This window comes from Aquarana catesbeiana, linkage group LG02 (assembly GCF_042186555.1).
Source record: "Aquarana catesbeiana isolate 2022-GZ linkage group LG02, ASM4218655v1, whole genome shotgun sequence".
Lineage (NCBI taxonomy): Eukaryota > Metazoa > Chordata > Amphibia > Anura > Ranidae > Aquarana > Aquarana catesbeiana.
This window is the reverse complement of record NC_133325.1, coordinates 369,235,850-369,251,296: the sequence shown is the minus strand read 5'-3', so window position 1 is coordinate 369,251,296 and position 15,447 is coordinate 369,235,850. Positions and strand designations below refer to the sequence as shown.

Here is a 15,447-nt window from a genome sequence, read left to right as displayed (position 1 = left end):
TCACATCTGCTGTGCCCTGTAAAACCAGTGTTGCCATCTATTTACCGCCCACCAGTAAAAAATGCCATTTGCTTCCCAAGTCATTATTAGTTGGGAGACTTTGTCTCAGCAATGGTGGCAAACTTACATACAACTGTTTTGTGATTATAACTACTAAACTGTATTTATTAAAAATTTCAACCAGTCACCCAAAGCCTACCATGTTTCTTCAAAGATGCTTTACTGGGGTGTCTTGACTTATAATTAATTACTTGCTTCCTCTGAAAAAACACAACAATTCTATTATCTTGGTGATGATCATATACATAATCCACACACTTATGATCATGCTATTTTTAAAGCATGTGCTTTGTAAGGTGATTACATGTAAAACAGGTATAGACATGGAGATGCTGCATGTCTCTGCTTATGTAATGATAGAATATCCTTTATGCATACTAAAAGGTACTCCGACCAAATATTGGAGTTATTATTGCATGAGCAAAATAAATTGCAATGTTTCAGGGCCATGCAGGGTTACCCAAACCTGATGATGGGCACTGAAATGTCCTTAATGCAAAACTAAAGCCATACTGAAAGGAAACAAGGGTGTGCTGTTAACACACTCCTGTTGCTTGTTTATGATGGTGCAATCCATTGGATATTTGATCTAAGTCCTCCCACTTTCTGCGTATGTAGTGGCATATACTGAAATACCAGTGGGCCCACTTCAACTGCAGGCATGGACCTTACATTTTTTTTGTCTCTGTGTGTATATTGTACTTACAGTATAATATTATATATATATATATACACACACACACATACATGTATATACATTGTAAAAACTACTGAATACTGGGTTTGTAAGGCACCAGAAGCAAGACACAGCAGAAAAGAGCATGTACTGTGCATGCATTCAGATTTAAGTAATAGTTAGTGGACTCCTTATAAAGTTTAAGAACTCAGAAAATTATGAATATACAGTACAAGTTAATTATGTACATTGGATAGCAAAGTAAAGTGTTAATCTTATTCAAACTCTGAGCGAAATATTGCTGAATATTTTTAGTTGGTGCTCAGTATTTTTTGCCCAATGCTTTAATGTCTAAAATTATTTGTAAAAGTAGTTTATATTTTTTTTATAACAGAAGTTGCAAGCTTTTATGAATTGGCACAATTCAGTCGTTGGTCATTGTAATCAGCATTTTAATAAACGTTGTAATCACCTTTTGAATTGGGTTAGTTGTTCATTTTTCCTGAGATTTTGTTAGGCTGACCTGCATTTCTTATGTGTGCAACTCACAAGCCTTTTAATTTCTACCACCACTCATCTTAATTCTGATTTTCTGGAAGCTAATATACATTCTTTTTTCAGGAAACCTTTCACGTTTCTAGACTACTTTCTATAAATCTTCCCAGTGTATCAGTTTCCAATATTTCAGAAAACATAGAAAGTAGAGAAGCACTTTATTATTTATGGTAATTTATCATTACATGTTGTCATTTGGAACATACGTTATAAATGAAAAAAACAACAAAATGCATGGTAGCATTCACCAACCTTATTGGTAAAGATGGATCCCCTGCATCCCACCAGTCTTTAGGAGGACTTATGTACATGCACCAAAGTTCCCAGCTGTATCCATGTGCTGAATTTTCATATCGCTGAACTTCAAATGTATCCTGTTTAATATTGTCTATGGATGGTAATATGACTCTTTTCCTGTTTTCTTGTATCCGGGAAAGAACTGGCTCAGCCCTTTAAAAATTGTAAAGAAATAAAAATACAAAATATAAAATTTGATGTTATATATTTTTTTTCATTTAAAAATCTCTGCAAACACAGAATTTTCAGTCACAGCACAGGTTATGAAAATCCGACATGAGTGTAAAATAGTTTAGGTCAGTGGTGCTAAATAGGGTTTGGTTGAAGGCAGATTTTGTGAACATGACTGAAGTTCATATGCCAAACTTGAACCCCACTGAAGACAATGGCAGCCAAATGGTACAAAACAGTAATGGCCATTTTCTAGGCTAATTGGCAAGGAACTGTCAAACAAATGGCATGGGGGGAAACACACTGCCTTGGGGAATATGTACCACAGCAAAAAAAAAAACCAAAAACCTAGTTTCGGTGGGGAGGAGCGATTTTAATAATGCTTTAGGGATGACATGCTAATTCCAGTAACATGCCTGAGGGATGCCCTTAACTTGCCTGTGAAGTGCCACATTTTTATGATGAATACAACTTACTATAGCAAAACTGACATATATATAAAAAAAAATAAAGGCTATTCAAATTGGCAGCAAATTGAAAGCTTCTGGCTACTTACTTCTGTTATTTCATGTATACCACACTCTTATCCTAGATTAGGGTCTGATATAAAAGGAAGATGTCAATGGGGAACCCCCACAAAAAAAAGCAGCATGGGCACCCCCTAAATTGATATACCAAAATGCTATCCTTGAGGGAATGGATATCAAAGAGGATCCCATATAAAGACAACAAAAAAAATGGAATTGGTGCCCCACCCCCTATTTTATGCAGGACCGTTTGAGTCTGGTATCAATTTTAGGGGAGAAAAAAAAAGCACCTGAACAGCCAACGTTTAGTACGAATTTGTGTTTGGACCAAACTTTGCGCTCATGCATAGTTCTAAGTCTATAATACTTGAACTCTTGGATCAAGGTGATTAGAACTGATTAGAAATGGGCAGTATAAAAGTATGGGTATTTTTTGTATTTATGCTTAACCTTTCATACCCGTACACAGCCTATGGACAGCCTATGGACCAAACCAATTTATTACATTTCTGCTATAGATTTGTTTATTTGACAATAAGTTTGTCATTACTTAAGATAACAAGGTAATACATAAATAGTTTTTAAGGACAAACAAGTTTTTTTTTTTCCATGATATTGTCCTGCAAAAATTACCTATTTATGCAAACCCTAGACAAAAATGTTTTTTTATAATAATACCAAAACTAAAAAAAAACTCACTTTTTTCTTTTTTTACCAATGCTAGTTTTTTTTTTTTTTTTAAAGTGTTGTATTAAATAAAATGTAACATTTCAGTCTATTTACTGGCAAGAATTGAATCAGAGTATATACAAAAGTAAAAATATTAATTTATATCTATTTTTAGTCTGAAAGGTGTACACTGCTTCAGGCAGCCTTTTTTTGACAGCAGCAGCTTCTAGAGCTGCTGTATGTATACATCAACTCTTGGCTTCATTTTAATACATAGAAATTGCCGGAAACTGTGGGAGGATGCAGCAACAGGGCAGAAAGATTGGGTGTACTACACACATCCTGTGTACTTTGAAGACGTTTTTTGGGTGTGTGCAAAATGCCCAGTACCCCAAGCTAAAGTTAGCAAAAAAATGTATATAACTATAGCATTAGAAGTTTTGAGAATTTGATTTAGTTATGACACCAATGATTAGATTTTTAAAGAATGGAGAGAATACTAATGATATAGTAACTGATCAAATGTGAGCTGGTAATTTAAAATGTAGAGCTCCTAATACTAAATCTCCCTGTAACCATAACTCTAATGCCCTGTACACACGGTTGGACTTTCCGATGGAAAATGTGCGATCGGAGCTTGATGTTGGAAATTCCGACCATGTGTATGCTCCATCGGACAGTTTCCATCGGAATTTCCGACTCACAAAGTTTGAGGCAGGCTATAAAATTTACCGACAACAAAATCCGATCGCGTACAATCTGATCGTGTGTAGACAATTTCGACACACAAAGTGCCACGCATGCTCGGAATCAAGCAGAAGAGCATCACTGGCTATTGAACTTCATTTTTCTGAGCTCGTCGTACGTGTTGTACATCACCGCGTTCTTGACGTTCGGAATTTCCGACCAACTTTGTGCGACCGTGTGTATGCAAGACAAGTTTGAGCCAACATCCGAAAAAAATCCGATGGATTTTGTTGTCGGAATGTCCAATCAATGTCCGATCGTGTGTACAGGGCATAACACTAATGCCTAGCTGCAACCATAGGCAATACAGAGAGAGATGCCTTACCCCAAATATCTCCCTGTAATCATACCTCTAACAATAAACCTTCCTGTAGCCATAACTAACCCACCCATAGCTATGGCCTTAACACTAAACAGCCTGTAACCATACTTCAAACATTAACCACTTTGCAACCATATTCTTAACACTAAACCTACTCATAACCATGACCATGACAATAACCCTTTCTGTAGTTTGTATACTTAACTTTTCTGTAACCATAAATCTTATACTATACTTTTGTGTAACCAAAGCCCCAGTACTAGACTTATCTGAAATCACAACACTAATATTAAACTCCCCTGCAATTATAACCCTCACACTAAAAACTTCCATGTAATCCTAACCATACCAGAAACCACTGAATTAGTATCACCTCAACACTATATTTCCCTGTAATCATAACCCTAACCCTCCACGTAGCAATAATTCTAATAAGGGGAAATTCCCGTTCCGCTGCCAGAACACAGTGCTGTATACTGTATGTAGTTGTAACTGTATGTAGCTACATACAGTTTATGGAGGACACAGAGGGTTCATCAAAAAGTGAAGGTACTATCTCAATTGGATCAACTTGGTTCAAACCAACAATTTAAACCTCACTAAAACCTGAAGATCTGCTTTAATAAATCAGGAGACCATTTCCTGTTGTCTATTCTGCTAACCCACCGCTGTAGTCAGAACTTGGTATAAGCTTGCAGTGGCTGCTACCCATTACTAGAGCATTTTAGAAAAATCAGCACTTATGCCCCGTACACACAGTCGGATTTTCCAACGAAAAATGTTTGATGGGAGCTTTTTGTCGGAAATTCCGACCGTGTGTAGGCTCCATCGAACATTTTCCATCGGAATTTCCGTCACACAAAATTTGAGATCGGGATCTCAAATTTTCCAACAACAAAATCCGTTGTCGGAAATTCCGATCGTGTATACACAATTTCGACGCACGAAGTTCCACGCATGCTCGGAATCAAGCAGAAGAGCATCACTGGCTATTGAACTTCATTTTTCTGAGCTCGTCGTACGTGTTGTACATCACCGCGTTCTTGACGTTCGGAATTTCCGACCAACTTTGTGCGACCGTGTGTATGCAAGACAAGTTTGAGCCAACATCCGAAAAAAATCCGATGGATTTTGTTGTCGGAATGTCCAATCAATGTCCGATCGTGTGTACAGGGCATAACACTAATGCCTAGCTGCAACCATAGGCAATACAGAGAGAGATGCCTTACCCCAAATATCTCCCTGTAATCATACCTCTAACAGTAAACCTTCCTGTAGCCATAACTAACCCACCCATAGCTATGGCCTTAACACTAAACAGCCTGTAACCATACTTCAAACATTAACCACTTTGCAACCATAGTCTTAACACTAAACCTACTCATAACCATAACTCTGACAATAACCCTTTCTGTAGTTTGTATACTTAACTTTTCTGTAACCATAAATCTTATACTATACTTTTGTGTAACCAAAGCCCCAGTACTAGACTTATCTGAAATCACAACACTAATATTAAACTCCCCTGCAATTATAACCCTCACACTAAAAACTTCCATGTAATCCTAACCATACCAGAAACCACTGAATTAGTATCACCTCAACACTATATTTCCCTGTAATCATAACCCTAACCCTCCACGTAGCAATAATTCTAATAAGGGGAAATTCCCGTTCCGCTGCCAGAATACAGTGCTGTATACTGTATGTAGTTGTAACTGTATGTAGCTACATACAGTTTATGGAGGACACAGAGGGTTCATCAAAAAGTGAAGGTACTATCTCAATTGGATCAACTTGGTTCAAACCAACAATTTAAACCTCACTAAAACCTGAAGATCAGCTTTAATAAATCAGGAGACCATTTCCTGTTGTCTATTCTGCTAACCCACCGCTGTAGTCAGAACTTGGTATAAGCTTGCAGTGGCTGCTACCCATTACTAGAGCATTTTAGAAAAATCAGCACTTATGCCCCGTACACACGGTCGGATTTTCCAACGAAAAATGTTTGATGGGAGCTTTTTGTCGGAAATTCCGACCGTGTGTAGGCTCCATCGAACATTTTCCATCGGAATTTCCGTCACACAAAATTTGAGATCGGGATCTCAAATTTTCCAACAACAAAATCCGTTGTCGGAAATTCTGATCGTGTATACACAATTTCGACGCACAAAGTTCCACGCATGCTCGGAATCAAGCAGAAGAGCTGCACTGGCTATTGAACTTCATTTTTCTGGGCTCATCATATGTGTTGAACGCCACCGCGTTCTTGACGTTCACGATTTCCGACCAACTTTGTGTGACCGTATGTATGCAAGACAAGTTTGAGCCAACATCCGTAGGAAAAAATCCATGGATTTTGTTGTTGGAAAGTCCGATCAATGTCCGATCGTGTGTACGAGGCACAAGAGTTAATAAAGGGTAAAGAAAGACAAAATCAATCTACCCTAACTATTTAAACACGGTGACAAATGCCAGCTTTGCCAAAGGATGATATAGGTCAGGGAGGAAGTGTTATTTCTTGTGACAATGTGCGGGAACATTAAGGCAGCTTAAACAGATACATTGAGTTACAAAGGAAAAAAGAGATCAGTGCTCTGGGTAGATAGTTAGACTGAGAAAAATACTGTAGCAGAAGGAAATAATGGAATCATCTATTAAAGTATGCCTTGTTACTATTTGTTATGTATGCAGAGCAGTGTGTGCCTTTTAAACAAAACTCTCCAAAACTGAGCAAGCACATTGACTGAGATTAAAATTTTCCATCTGGAAGCAGAATAACAAAGGAAGTGCTTTCTTCCGCTTTCCAATTAGATAAGTCACATTGAAATTAGCACTCTCAGCCATCTGGGACCCTTTCTAAAGAGCACAAATCACATCTATATGGAAATGATTAATTTTTATCCACGTAGCATATTCACTCGAAAAAAAAAAAAGTAAGTAAAAGTAAAAACTGTGACATATGCTACATTTTATTTACACATAGGTCATCAGCAGCTTTTATAGTCGATATGTGTGGTATATATTCAATAACATTAACCCTATAATCACTGGTCACAGGAGTTTTTTTTCTGTCGGTTCCCAGCTGTAGTTTAGTCTAGCAGAATGATTTGTCGGCATGAGATCAAAGCTTTTTTTTTTCTAAATTTATAATATTATCTGCAGAGTGGATAGCATGTTGGCCTCAAACAAAAACATTTTGTTCTATAACCAGGCAGTTACTGGTTTAGGCATTTCATAAAGTGAAAATCCTATTTTGTTGATTAAAACACAATCTTCTCTAATGCCTTGTACACACGATCGGAAATTCAGCCAGCAAAAGACCGATGAGAGCTTTTGGTCGGAAAATGCAACCGTGTGCATGCTCCATCAGACTTTTGCTGGCGGAATTCCAGCCAGCAAAAGATTGAAAGCATGCACTCAATTTTTCGGTCGGAAAAAATTCAGATCGGAAATTCCGATCGTCTGTACCAATTCCGATGCGCAAAATTCCTACGCATGCTCGGAAACAATTCGACGCATACTCGGAAGCATTGAACTTCCTTTTCTCGGCTCATCGTAGTGTTGTACATCACCGCGTTCTTGACGGTTGAAAGTTCAGCGAACTTGTGTGACCATGTGTATGCAAGCCAAGCTTGAGCGGAATTCTGTCGGAAAAACCATCTAATATTTTTCCGACGGAAATTCCGCTCGTGTGTACGTGGCATAAGTCTTCTATGCACATTGTGAGCAATATAGCAAACTCCATTACAGATTCGTATATATGCTTTAGATAATGGAATATGCTTTGCCAGTGAGTGGAAGGGTCTGTAGACTATGGCCACATGAGCTGACCTACTGCTGGTATAACAGAACAATACCTGGCATCTTTGTAGACATGTTGAGCCCTTGGTGGACTATTATGTTAGGTAGGGATGAGCTTCGAATTTTATGGGGCGTTCGCGGCAAATTCGAGCGCCCCATAATGCACTGCGGGATTGCAATGCAAAGCTGTATGATGATTGGCTAAAGCATGCAACTGACCTGCATGCTTTGGCCAATCACAGCACTCTCCTCAGCGAGAGCCATAATTGGCCAAAGACAGGGTAATGTAAATCTTAATGTAAATTTAGATAGTCACGAGGGTGTGATGTAACGCGTAGGATGCAAAAACTTAACCGGAAGTCGTTTACCGCGAACCAGAAGTTTACCGCGGACCGGAAGTGACATATGAGGTTTCTGGTCTTTGGCTTATCCTCCATCTTTTTGATGCACATTTTTAATTTCAATAAACTGTGTTTTTTGTGGTAATACACTATTGGAGGCTTTTTTCCATGTGGATTCGGATACGGGGTTGGAGGTGACCATTGCTATTTCCATCAAGTACCCATCCCCTACCCTAATTGAGTCTGGGCCCCGACATCGAGGTGATCGTCCTAGCAATGGACTAAGGCATTTATTTATGCCCTCGAGGTAAGAGCATTGAGAACACATTGAAGGGGTGTTGTTACCATCTGAACCACAGTCAACATGCTATGTTTTCTTCTATCTGATGGTGAAGATTCCTGAACCTTTTGCACATTGGATTTTTATGTTAAACTTTGGTATCTTATTTGATACACTTGCTGAAACTCGCACACTTATTTGATACACTTGCTGCAACTTGTACACTTTTTTGATTATTATTTTTTGAACACTTTTGCACCTTTTATGGAATATTTTTGCACATTGTAGCACTTTGTTGCAATAGTTTGCTATCGGGGTGAAGTTCTATATCAACCTGTTTTTGGTCTCATATACACGTGGTTTATTTAATTTATTTTTCATTATTATTATCATTAGCTTTTCTTCCTAGTCAGATATTGTTTTTGTACAGCTACGTTAGCTAGTAAGGTTATGCGCATGATCACATATAATGATGATCACTAATATATATATATATATATATATATATATATATATATATATGTTATATATATATTGTAAAGTTTGGGGGATTGTAGCTCCACAGGACCGAGTGCAAAACCGTCAAACTTTAAACAAAAAGGCTTTTATTTTCAACAAGCAAATAAAAAATAAGGCTTCCAGCAGCACACAAGCAAAAATACAAAATTAAGTCCGCTTATCTTCAGCACAAAGTAAAAGTAAAAAGGCACATACAGTTTTGTGGATGGGTCTCTACCACAGCGTAGTTTTTCTCCACTGTCGTCAGCTTCCTACTTAGAAAAACTACTGGGTGCTCTTTCCCATTGACCTCTTGAGACAATACTGCTCTTAAGCCCTCACTTGAGGCATCTGTCTGCAACACAAACTCTTTTGCAAAATCAGGAGCCACAAGCACTGGATGCTGGCACAATGCCACCTTAACTGCTTAATATAGAGAAAATAATGAAAGAAACTGCGCTAAAAACCAAGTACAAAAATAAAATACAGTGAAAAGCAGCAATCCTCACAAAAACATCAATTGTAAAAAAGCATAAAAAAATAAGAGGTTGCGCTAATGCTAGTGGAACACAATAAATAATTTACAGTGAAGAAAAAATTCATATGGGAATTATAAATAAATCAATGTGCAGAACTTTAGTAGTAAAGAAAAAAAGTCCATAAATTAAAACCTCAATTGAGTGTTATAAAAAGTCCAAAGAAAAAACCATCAATGAAGTGTTGTAAAGCGTCCAAATCACCAACAGAAAATAAAAATAAAAGTAAAAAAAAAAAATCCAAGTGGTAAGCAATGAAGATCAGTGATAACGAGGAAGGGTCCACCACCAGGTATTGAAGGGGTTACTCCTTACCAGAAGGCCATGACCCCCCACTACAGAGGATCACAGCAAGCAGAGATCTTTTAAAGCCAGAATGGGGATTAGCAGCGGTGTCCACCAGGGGTCATCTCGTCAGCAGCCACTCCAACAACCCAGGGCATTGATACCATAAAATAAAAAAGGGCTCACATAGTGTAAAACCACTTTACATTTTATTAAAATAGATAAAAAACAGATATACACTTACAAAGTGTCAGATGGATAAACAGCCTTAAGTCCGGCTCCGTGGCCACCGGAGCTCGGACAAACCCGTCCTACTGGGAAGCAACTCGCTTGGGGGTGACGTCAGCGCGTCGTCTGGCTCCGCCCTACGCGTTTCGTGACATCATCACGTCTTCCAGGGGCAGTGCTTGGGGGTGACGTCAGCGCGTCGTCTGGCTCCGCCCTACGCGTTTCGTGACATCATCACGTCTTCCAGGGGCAGTGCCCCTGGAAGATGTGATGATGTCACGAAACGCGTAGGGCGGAGCCAGACGACGCGCTGACGTCACCCCCAAGCGAGTTGCTTCCCAGTAGGACGGGTTTGTCCGAGCTCCGGTGGCCACGGAGCCGGACTTAAGACTGTTTATCCATCTGACACTTTGTAAGTGTATATCTGTTTTTTATCTATTTTAATAAAATGTAAAGTGGTTTTACACTATGTGAGCCCCTTTTTATTTTATGGTATCAATGCCCTGGGTTGTTGGAGTGGCTGCTGACGAGATGACCCCTGGTGGACACCGCTGCTAATCCCCATTCTGGCTTTAAAAGATCTCTGCTTGCTGTGATCCTCTGTAGTGGGGGGTCATGGCCTTCTGGTAAGGAGTAACCCCTTCAATACCTGGTGGTGGACCCTTCCTCGTTATCACTGATCTTCATTGCTTACCACTTGGATTTTTTTTTTACTTTTATTTTTATTTTCTGTTGGTGATTTGGACGCTTTACAACACTTCATTGATGGTTTTTTCTTTGGACTTTTTATAACACTCAATTGAGGTTTTAATTTATGGACTTTTTTTCTTTACTATTAAAGTTCTGCACATTGATTTATTTATAATTCCCATATGAATTTTTTCTTCACTGTAAATTATTTATTGTGTTCCACTAGCATTAGCGCAACCTCTTATTTTTTTTTATTTTTTACACCTTAACTGCTTGCCGACCTCCGGCTGTCAATTGACGGCCAGGCGGCGCGGCTCTAGTTGCGGGAGGGCGTCATATGACGGCCTCCCATTTAAACAGGGAATGCACCCGATCGTGTGCGCGCATCCCTGTTCCTTTGGTGGCAGCGTGTCACGGAGACGCCGCTCGCCACCGAGAGGGGTGAACAGCCATTGGACATGGCTGTTTACCACGTAATCAGCCGTGATGAAGTCACGGCCAATCACAGATAGTTCCACCCCAATGTGCATGGCGCATGCGTGGGATCGCATTGCACGTAGGTGGCAGTGGGTTCCCGGGAACACTGCTCGTCACCGACACCGGTAAACAGCCATTGGCCGGCTGTTTACCCACGTGATCGGCTGTGATCCTTTCACAGCCGATCATAAATGTAAACACAGAGCGGTAACTAGCTGTTACCATCTCTTCTCTCCTCACACACCGTTTTAAGTGTGAGGAGAGAAGAGCCAGAAGCAGTGAGTTACCGATCTGTGTTCTGTAGTGTCTGCACCAACACCACACCTGTCCCATCGCCCCCCCCATTGTCATCTGCCACCCAACAGTCACCACAGTCACCCCATAAAGTGCACCTGTCACATAAGGGACTGCCATCAGTGACCGTCAGCGGTGCACCTGTCACCCATCAGTGACCGTCAGCAGTGCACCTGTCACCCATCAGTGACCGTCAGTGGTGCACCTGTCACCCATCAGTGACCGCCAGCGGTGCACCTGTCACCCATCAGTGACCGTCAGCGGTGCACCTGTCACCCATCAATGACCATTAGTGGTGCACCTGTCATCCATCAGTGACCATCAGCCATCACCCATCAGTGACCGCCAGCCATCACCCGTCACCCATCAGTGACCGTCAACCATCACCCATCACCTGTCACCCTTCAGTGACCGCCAGCCATCAGCCGTCACCCATCAGTTACCGCCAGCCATCAACCATCACCTATCAGTGACCGTGGCCTGTCACCCGTCTGTGACCATCACCCATCAGTGACCATCACCCGCCACTGTCCGTGGCCTGTCACCCATCAGTGACCATCGCCTGTCACACCGTCATCACCTATCAGTGAACATCAGCTGCCACCCATTGCACAGCCCATCAGTGACCGTCACCTGCCACCTGTCACACAGCGTCATGTCCAAAAAAGTATACAGCAGTGAGGAGGCATTCCAGATCCTCTCCATGACCAATGAGAGCAACGGGGAGTTCTCATCATATTCCAATTCTGATTCTGAATCAAATTCGGCATTTGAACCAAATAGTGAATCGGCAAATGATTCGAAGGAAGAATGGGTCCCTCCTAAAAGGGCACGACACTCTGGAAACCAGGATTATATTCCCAGGCCCAGTACCAGCGCTGCCACCAGCAATAGGCCCCAAGAACAAATTCCCATGCCCAGTACCAGCGCTGCTGCTGGCGATAGGCCCCAGGAACAAATGCCCAGACCCAATACCAGTGTTGCCACATCATGCCTGAGTACCAGCACAGGAAATTCCAATCCAACTACTGGAGTGTCACACCTGCCAAGAACCAGGGCCTCTACATACATGCCAGATGGTCTTGCCAACCCAACATGGCTGCCTTACAACTCGGCATCACCGATTATTCCCCCTTTCACAGCACTGCCAGGTGTGCAGACCAACACCCAAATTTTCTCAAAGATTGATTGCTTTCACCTGTTTTTGCCCAACACTATGCTGCAATTTTTTTGTGGACCAGACAAATATATATGCCCAGCAGTAAATTGCCAACAACCTCCAATCTTCATATGCCCGTCCGTTTGAGTGGAGAGATCTGAATTTGGAGCAGTTCAAATAGTTTATGGGCCTCACTCTAAACATGGGGATTACAAAAAAAATGAAGGACCTGCCTATTGGTCCACCAACCCTATCCACAACACGCCCATTTATTCTGCTGTAATGTTCAGGTCCCGATACAAGATGATAATGTGCTTTCTTCACTTCAGCGACAACACCCAGTGCCCTCCCCACAATCATCCAAATTACAAGTTATACAAGATTCGCCCACTGATAAATTTCTTTTCCCAACAATTTGCAGAATTCTATGTCCCCGATCAGAAAAGCAATATATTTCTAGCAGATACGGAGTAAAATTATACAAGCTCTGTGAGAGAGCCACGGGATATCTGTATGCGTTCCGCATATATGAAGGAAGAGATTCCCAGCTCCAGCCCCCTGAATGCCCAGCCTACATGGGCACAACTGGAAAAATTGTATGGCACCTGGCATACCCACTTCTGAACAAAGGATATCACATATACCTTGACAACTTTTACACAAGCCTGCCCCTTTTCAAACACTTATACAATGCAAAAACCCTGGCCTGTGGAACCTCCAGAAAAAATAGGAAGGGCTTCCCACAATCTCTAGCGAACAAAAAGCTGTGAAGGGGGAAAGAGCATCATTGAGATGCAACAAAGTGCTGGCCTTGAGGTAGAAGGATAAAAGGGACATGCACATGATGTCCACCATCCATGACGACACTACAATTGAGGTACAAAGAAGACGAGGTCCCATTGAAAAGTCAACATGTGTCCAAGATTATAATCTCTATGTGGGGGGGTGGATTTCAATGATCAAATGATTCAGCCCTATTTGTCAATAAGGAGGTCCTGATTCTGGTACAAGAAGGTAGCAATTTATCTCATCCATTCGACCATTTACAATTCCTACGTAGTCTACACCAAATCCATGGAAAGCCCCGCCCCCTTCCTAAAATTCATAGAAGAAGTTGTCACGTTCCTCATCTATCACCAAGGACTCCCCCCAGAAGTTTTTCGCTCTGAGGCTGTTTGCCGACTTCATGAGCGCCACTTCCCCTTTAGCATTCCACCATCTGAAGCAGGCCCGAAGACGGCAAAAAAAAGTTGCGTGTGCACCAAAAGAGGATTTAGAAAAGATACCAGCTACCATTGTCCCCAGTGTCCCTCCCAACCTGGCCTTTGTATTGGTGAATGCTTCCAACTTTATCATACATACCTAAAATATTAGCCCATATTTTTAACCATTTCCCCAATTTCATCATCTGTGCTGACCATTTTCCATTCTTCCCCAAATAATCATGCCACTGCCTTCCACATGAACTGACCCTGGCCTGTTTTTTGACTATGCCTCTGCCTACCGTTTGGACTGTTTCCACGTGAACTGACCCTGGCCTGTTTTGTGACTATGCCTCTGCCCACCGCTTGGGCTGCTTCCACATGAACTGACTCATGAACTGACTCTGGCCTGTTTTATTAACTACGCTACTGCCTACCGCTTGGACTGCTTGCATTTTTTTCCACATTTTCCAAAAACTTCCGGGAAAAAAATGAACCATTCAAAAGACTCATTATGCCTCATAGATTATGTGAGGCTTTCCAAAATGGAGTCATTTGTTTGCTTTCCAAAATGGTGTTTGCTTTCCAAAATGGGGTGTTTGCTTTCCAAAATGGGGTCATTTTGGAGGCAATTTCATTGTCCTGGTGCTCCAGGGCCTTCAAAAGTGTAATAGGTGGTTGAGAAATGAGATGTGTCATTTATGCTCGTAGAACGCCTGAAGATGCTACTTCAATGTTGGGCAATTGTATGTGGCCAGGCTGTGTAAAAGTCTCACACATGTGGTATTGCCATACTCGGGAAGAGTAGCAGAATGTATTTTGGGGTGTAATTTGTTGTATGCATATGAGAGAGAAATAACCTGTTAATATGACAATTTTGTAAAAAAATAAATAAAAAAATAAAATAAATCTTCATTTTGCAAAGAATTGTGGGAAAAAATTACAACTTAAAAAAATTCACCATGCTACTTAATACCTTGGAATGTCTACTTTCTAAAAAGGGGTCATTTAGGGGGTATTTGTACTTTCCTGACTTGTTAGTGTCCCAAGAAATGAAATAGACCATCAGTACATCAGGTGTGATCAGATGTGATCAATTTTCAGTGATTGGCACCATAGTTTGTAGACTCTATAACTTTCACAAAGACCAAATAATTTACACTAATTTGGGTCATTTTTACCAAAGATATGTAGCAGTATAAATTTTGGCCAAAATTTATGAAGAAAAATTACTAATTTGCAAAATTTTATGAGAGAAACAAAGAAAAAGGCATTTTTTCACAAAATTTACGGTCTTTTTTATTTATAGCACAAAAAATAAAAAACCCACTAGTGATTAAATACCACCAAAGGAAAAGCTCTATTTGTGTGAAAAGAAAATTTTATATGGGTACAGTGTTGCATGACTGAGTAATTGTCATTCAAAGTGTGAGAGTGCTGAAAGCTGAAAATTGGTCTGGGCAGGAAGGGGGTGTAAGTGCATTGTATTGAAGTGGTTAAAGCGGAGTTCCACCCAAAAGTGGAACTTCTGCTTTAAGCACTCCTCGCCCCCTGAGATGCCACATTTGGCATGTCATTTTTTTGGGGGGGAGTGCGTACCCTCTTTTTAGTTGGACTTCCTGTCCCACT

General features: G+C 40.7%; 1 protein-coding gene across 1 annotated transcript in view; it reads right to left on the bottom strand.

Annotated features, from left to right (window-relative positions):
* GALNT17 (polypeptide N-acetylgalactosaminyltransferase 17) overlaps positions 1-15,447 on the bottom strand; it is an 815,309-nt gene that overhangs the window by 365,789 nt on the left and 434,073 nt on the right. The window contains exon 5 of the mRNA XM_073615091.1: positions 1,544-1,741. Within this exon, the coding sequence (XP_073471192.1) occupies positions 1,544-1,741 (198 nt within the window). The remainder of the gene's footprint in view (positions 1-1,543; positions 1,742-15,447) is intronic.